General features: G+C 39.3%; 2 protein-coding genes across 3 annotated transcripts in view; both read left to right on the plus strand.

Annotated features, from left to right (window-relative positions):
- Positions 1-2,555, plus strand: part of LOC107708524 (E3 ubiquitin-protein ligase RNF180-like) — a 21,601-nt gene extending 19,046 nt beyond the window's left edge. For both annotated transcript variants that reach the window (XM_016512786.1, XM_016512785.1), the window contains 3 exons: positions 1,402-1,615; positions 1,699-1,824; positions 1,912-2,555. In XM_016512786.1, coding sequence (XP_016368272.1) covers positions 1,402-1,615; positions 1,699-1,824; positions 1,912-2,105 — 534 coding nt within the window. In that variant the 3' untranslated portion in view covers positions 2,106-2,555. The remainder of the gene's footprint in view (positions 1-1,401; positions 1,616-1,698; positions 1,825-1,911) is intronic.
- Positions 2,556-2,848: 293 nt separating this feature from the next.
- Positions 2,849-5,668, plus strand: part of LOC107708526 (regulator of G-protein signaling 7-binding protein B) — a 7,680-nt gene continuing 4,860 nt past the window's right edge. The window contains exons 1-5 of the mRNA XM_016512789.1: positions 2,849-2,874; positions 3,107-3,495; positions 4,378-4,544; positions 4,635-4,765; positions 4,990-5,134. Of these exons, the coding sequence (XP_016368275.1) occupies positions 3,346-3,495; positions 4,378-4,544; positions 4,635-4,765; positions 4,990-5,134 (593 nt within the window). The 5' untranslated portion in view covers positions 2,849-2,874; positions 3,107-3,345. The remainder of the gene's footprint in view (positions 2,875-3,106; positions 3,496-4,377; positions 4,545-4,634; positions 4,766-4,989; positions 5,135-5,668) is intronic.

Here is a 5,668-nt window from a genome sequence, read left to right on the forward strand (position 1 = left end):
TTAATAAATCATTAGCTCATCCATGAACATGATTTCTGCCCGAGTCCCGTCGGATTGCATCAGCTGTGAGGATGAAGACGACAACTCCCATGATTCCACACTCAGTCACCGCTTCATCTAACTACGCCTTTGCCTCTTTGTTTATTTTGAATATGCGCCCTCTAGCGGCAAAAATTACATATTGTGCCTTTAATAGTCCAAAATTAGATTTCTGACAAAACAAAAATTATTTTGAATAATTATGGATATTTATTCCCTGATATGGATTTTTTAGACATTTTTCTTAACACAAACTTTAGAAATTTGAAAACAGTATTCCAATTGTTTTAAATGGTGTCCAACAGTATTATGTTTTTGGATAACTTTATAAAAGTAATGATCAACATTAAAGTTTGTGAGATTGCAATTCTAAACATAATGTCAACTCCATAATTATTTGCAACCTTCTTTAATATGAACAAAAATGAATATGTAAAATATATAACACATGGTTATGGGTAATATATAAAAATATATTATAAAAAATTACACTGACAGATGTTATATGAGTTTCATTTCAAGGGTCCATTCACATCAAGAAGGGTAAATAAATATAACAATAACTACTTTAGCGTCCATACCAATGCATTATAACATTCTGTTTATTATAAGAATAACATTCTGTATATTATAAGTGCTGCAGTTATATCCACATGTGTATCATTGATCAGTTCATCAGGGAAAATAAATGTTCTGAAAGTGATTCCAATGACATCATTCCTCTGTAACATCAATATAGCTGTGGTGTGAACTTCCCTATTCTTGTAGAATTAGAATTGTTATTAAAAAAAATTGAAATATTGTTACATTTAAGAATTTGGCAGATGATTTTATACAAAGTGACTTACATTGCATTCAGTGTATATATTTGATCAGTTCATGCGTTCCCTGGAAATTGAACCCATGACTTTGGCATTGCTAGCTCCGTACTCTAATGTTTGAGCTACAGAAAAATTATAGTTGTGGACCTTGGGGTGAATGGGCCTGTATGTTTCTCCCCCCCATTCCTCAGTTCGGAATGCTACACAGCTCTAGTTTGTTTAATGTGTGAGGTGTTAGATAAGCAAGAAATCGATGTGAGCTATTAAGTGAGGAGCTGTATTGTACTGAAAAGAGTTCTGGCAAAGTACCAATAATAGATACGTGGATCAGAACAGGCATAAATGAGGATCTTAATAAGCCATTCACAGCTGCATGTGGCTCTTGCAGCAGGTGTCATTTTATTGTAGAATTTCATTCTTGTTTTGACAACCAATAGGCCACAGCTTTTATATGAAGAATGATCTGAATGTCTTGTTTTTTTTATTTTAAACAATGTATCAGTTCATCATTGATGTTTTATGCGTTGCTTCTATCTGTCAGGCTATGAAATGGGACCTAACGGGCAGCGATGATGAAGAGAGGGAGGGATACACATGTGCCGTGTGTTTAGACGTATATTACAGCCCTTACAAGTGCCATCCTTGCAGTCATGTGTTCTGTGAGCCCTGTTTGAGAACTCTGGCTAAGAACAGGCCAAGCAATACCCCGTGTCCCCTCTGTAGGACCCTCATATCCCATGTGCTCTTTCAGGAAGGTGAGTCAGATAAACTCCATTTTTTTCATATCATATTATTTGGAAGAACTTTATGTAACCACCTGATGAACTGCTTGTTTCAGAGCTCAATCAAACTACAAAGACATGCTTCCCAAAAGTGTATCGGTCAAGACACGAAACCTTTCAGAAGACCAACTATTCCAAATGGCCCCTGCCCAACTGTCCAAAACGTTTCCGCATCTTTTGGGGTTTGTCATATATGTCATTTGACACTAGGCGTTTCAAAGTTTTAATTACAAGTTGCACATTTATTTCATTGTTCTTTGCCATTTCAGGATTTCAGAGACACGGAGGACCTGCCAGTCGCTGGCAATTTCCCCACAGAGCATTTGGCCTGGATGCGTTGGATCTGGGGGACATGTGGGGCTGGCCATTTGACATTGACTTTGTTATCATCTCTATCTACTCTCTGCACTGGGTGATGGCGTTCATCATCTTTTGTGGCCTCTGCTACTTTCTCCTCCTCTGATGTATGGAGGATTAAATCTCACTTTGCTGTTGCTGGACAAAATGTTGTTGACAGTGGACATCTCATCAAGTGCCTCATACTTTTATTTCAATGTAGCTTCAAATATGATGAAATATTATTAAGGTGTTTTTCTTCCTGTGGGAATCAATTGTGTGTTTGTTTGTGGTTTAGGTCTTACAGGGTTTGTGCAATCCATAGATATCACGTTAAGCAATTACCTAAATATCATCTGCCTATTTGACCTGTAAACAGTATTATAATGCAGTAGAAAAGAGAAAAAGCAATAATTCAGGGTATAATGCTTAGTTCGTCTGTACACTTTAATAAGCTGCCTATTTTTCAGTTGCTATTACATGGAGCGTTTAGATGCTTGTCTAATGCTAGAACCCAGGTTTCTTCCACTAAAAACAATCTGTTGTACAGTGGATTTAATGGCTTTTACACAGTAAAATGTTTGAGAAAATTTTGTTGTGTCAATTCATTCTCCTGGAATGAGATTTAATTAGTTGTTAAGCTTTGGCACTTTTACACAGTAAAATGTTTGAGAAAATTTTGTTGTCAATTCATTCTCCTGGAATGAGATTTAATTAGTTGTTAAGCTTTGGCAATGGCCTAGAATGCCAAATACAGTTTGGAAATGTATTTTTGTTCAAATTAATCCTAAGGGAGAACACCCAGCAAACAGTTCCAGAATGTTTTGGAACCAACTCCAAGCGTTTTAGAAACATTCTTTTGGGGGGTTTTAACCAATAACTAACGTTCCCAGAAAGTAAGTTTTTGTGTGACAACCTAACTACATAATGTTTTCTAATGACTGTCTTCAAAGGTTTTTTTTAACCGTTTCAAAAAGGTTTTTGATTTACAGCAGTTGTTTGACTAACAATAAATCAATTAAGCAGAGATACAGTATGTTTTAAGACGGCGCTTACAAATAAAATCGTGAATATTTCTTTTTCCTCGCACTAAGCAATTGTGTTTCTTCGACGAACCCGTCTTTTCAGGGATCGTGAAGCCCGCAGCTGTGGCGTTCCAGCGGCGCTCGGCCCTCGACAGGGGTGAAGGTGACTCGCCTGTTGGTGCGGGAGATGCAGAGGAAGCGTCGCGGACGCTCGCTCGGCTCCGTCACATCACTAATCATCGAAACAATCCGCATCCAAGGCTCGACCTCACCCTCTCATCGAGGACAGACGGATTAAAGACATTTTCTCAGTGAGGTGGTTTTATTCGTGGATGCGTATGCATGTGTTCTGCACCGAACGGGCGAAAGAACCGCCCCAGATCCGCAGCCAACATTTTTCAAATCGGCAAGACTTCGGCGAGGGATCCGGAACGCCGGGAGAGCACCGAGAGCACGCGGAGAGCTCAGCGGGCGATGGATGACTGTAGAACGGTGAGAGTGCTTTAGGACAACCGCCGTCACTCTAATGCGGATGCTATTTTTGGATAGTCTTTTTTTTTTTTTTTTTGGTGTCAACATTAAAATCATTGTCAATTATATGCAAATTAACAGGTTTAGCTTTAACGGTATTTGCGAATAATTGCAGTAAATCTGTATAGCCCATCAATATTGATACTAATAAATGCCAGCGTACGGGGATGTGGTGTTTTGAAATTATTAATTATTGGATCTCTGTTTGTGAATTGCTTATAAGATAAACAATTGGTGTCATTATGTTTATCATTTGCTTTGTGTTTTCATATTGCACCATTGTTAAGAAATTACATTCCTCCCCACAATCCCATGTGTTGCTATGTGGCATCTAGATGATGGCAGCTAAACTCGTGTTTACCCTGCTGGAAAATCCAGTTTAAGCTGCTAGCTGTGTTTTGGAACACTGGTTTCTAGTTAGTCCAAAATTAACAACTGCTATCATGTTCCAAATGACAGCTTGACCAGGGTTGTGGCTAGAAGGGATACAGCTACAGCCAGAAAATAACAACTTAAACTTGCTAAGTTACCTATTAGATTGTGTTTTATTAATGTCTACACCTACCCCAACCTTAAACCTAACCTTACAATAATGTAAATACTGTAACTAATTGTTGTTCAGCGTGACAATAATGACGCAATATTGATGTGCGCATGCCCAGTAGGACAATAGCTGTATCCTTTCTAGCCCTAACTCTTGACTAGCTGGTAACTGGTTTGGTGCTGGTCCAAGATGGTCTACCAACCAAACCAGCTACCATTCTCCAAAACATGGCCGGTAGCTTAATCTACACACACTGACTTTCTAAAAATAGACTGAGCAAGATTTGTCTCAATTTTTAGACCGTTCAGGAGTTCAACACTCTTGTGGCTCTCCATCGTGAGCAGGTCATCTCCATAGGCGAGAATACAATCGACTGTCCTTCTTTAAGGGCACAGATGCACAAGACTCGCATCAAAGGATGTGCCGTAGCCCAGGCTGCCTATCAAAACCTCATCGCAATCTCTGGGTAAGCATGTATGTTAGAAAAGCCATGTAGTTTTGACAACATGGCTGTAAGATTAAATTTAATGTGGTTTTCTCTCTATGCTTGTCTTAGGCCAGAGGATGGTGAAATCCACCCAGAAATATGCAGATTGTTCATCCAGCTTCAGTGCTGCATGGAGATGTACATTACAGAGATGCTCAAGTCTATGTGTCTGTTGGGTGTTCTGCAGCTCCATAGGAAAGGTGTTGTGTCAATGACAGCCAGCAGAGGACAGCAGATTCTTTACATAAGCAGACATGAGTGCATACAGCTATGGTGAAATAATACTGTCAGTCAGAAGGTGGCAGGAATGGCACAATAAATGCATAAAACAGCTCCTTTGAGCATTCATTTGTTTTTTCTTGTAAGCAAAACAAAGCATAACTTTATAAAAGCATCTTGCAATGTTTTGTTTCACTCGCTTCAGGAAACGATGTGTGTCCTGAGCCAAACATGGACTGCAAGGTCGACGAGAGCTCTGATGTGCCGATGCTGGAAGATCGATCATCGTCACCTGTGGATTTTCCGCAGGATTCCTGGGTCGTGTGCACAGACATTGAGAATATAGAGAGGTACAACAAACAGGATGAATAGATTAGGAAAGACAGCTTCCAATTTTTCAGCAGTTTTGGTTCTGGAAGTACTTTTCAAATTAATTTACTCCATAGGGATATGAACCAACCAAAGTCCCTTAAAGTCAAGTCATTTCACTCATCGGCCATCTTTGAAACGCCTGTTGGGCATGCAAGTACAGCTCCTATCTCTTTGAATGGGGAAACATCAAATTCTCCAAAACTGTTCACCAAGCTTACGATTAAATTTCATATTTGAAATCACCAATGATATCTGACAACAGCTGCCTCAAAATTTTTGTTTCTTATGCTCCAATAGCGTTAAAAAAAGCTTATTTTTCAGGCAAGACCAGCCAAAGCGCATGCACTTGTGATGCGCGGATGAGCTAAAACGTCACCTGAATCCGCAGCTTCAAATAAATTATCCACCCGCCAACCGCCCGCACCTGTATTTTTGTCTGATTTAGATAACCGCACCCGATCATCACAATAGGGTTCGTACGGTCATGAAAAACCTGGAAAAGTCATTGAACA

This window comes from Sinocyclocheilus rhinocerous, unplaced genomic scaffold (assembly GCF_001515625.1).
Source record: "Sinocyclocheilus rhinocerous isolate Xijiao unplaced genomic scaffold, SAMN03320098_v1.1 scaffold506, whole genome shotgun sequence".
In the NCBI taxonomy this organism is placed as follows: Eukaryota; Metazoa; Chordata; class Actinopteri; order Cypriniformes; family Cyprinidae; genus Sinocyclocheilus; species Sinocyclocheilus rhinocerous.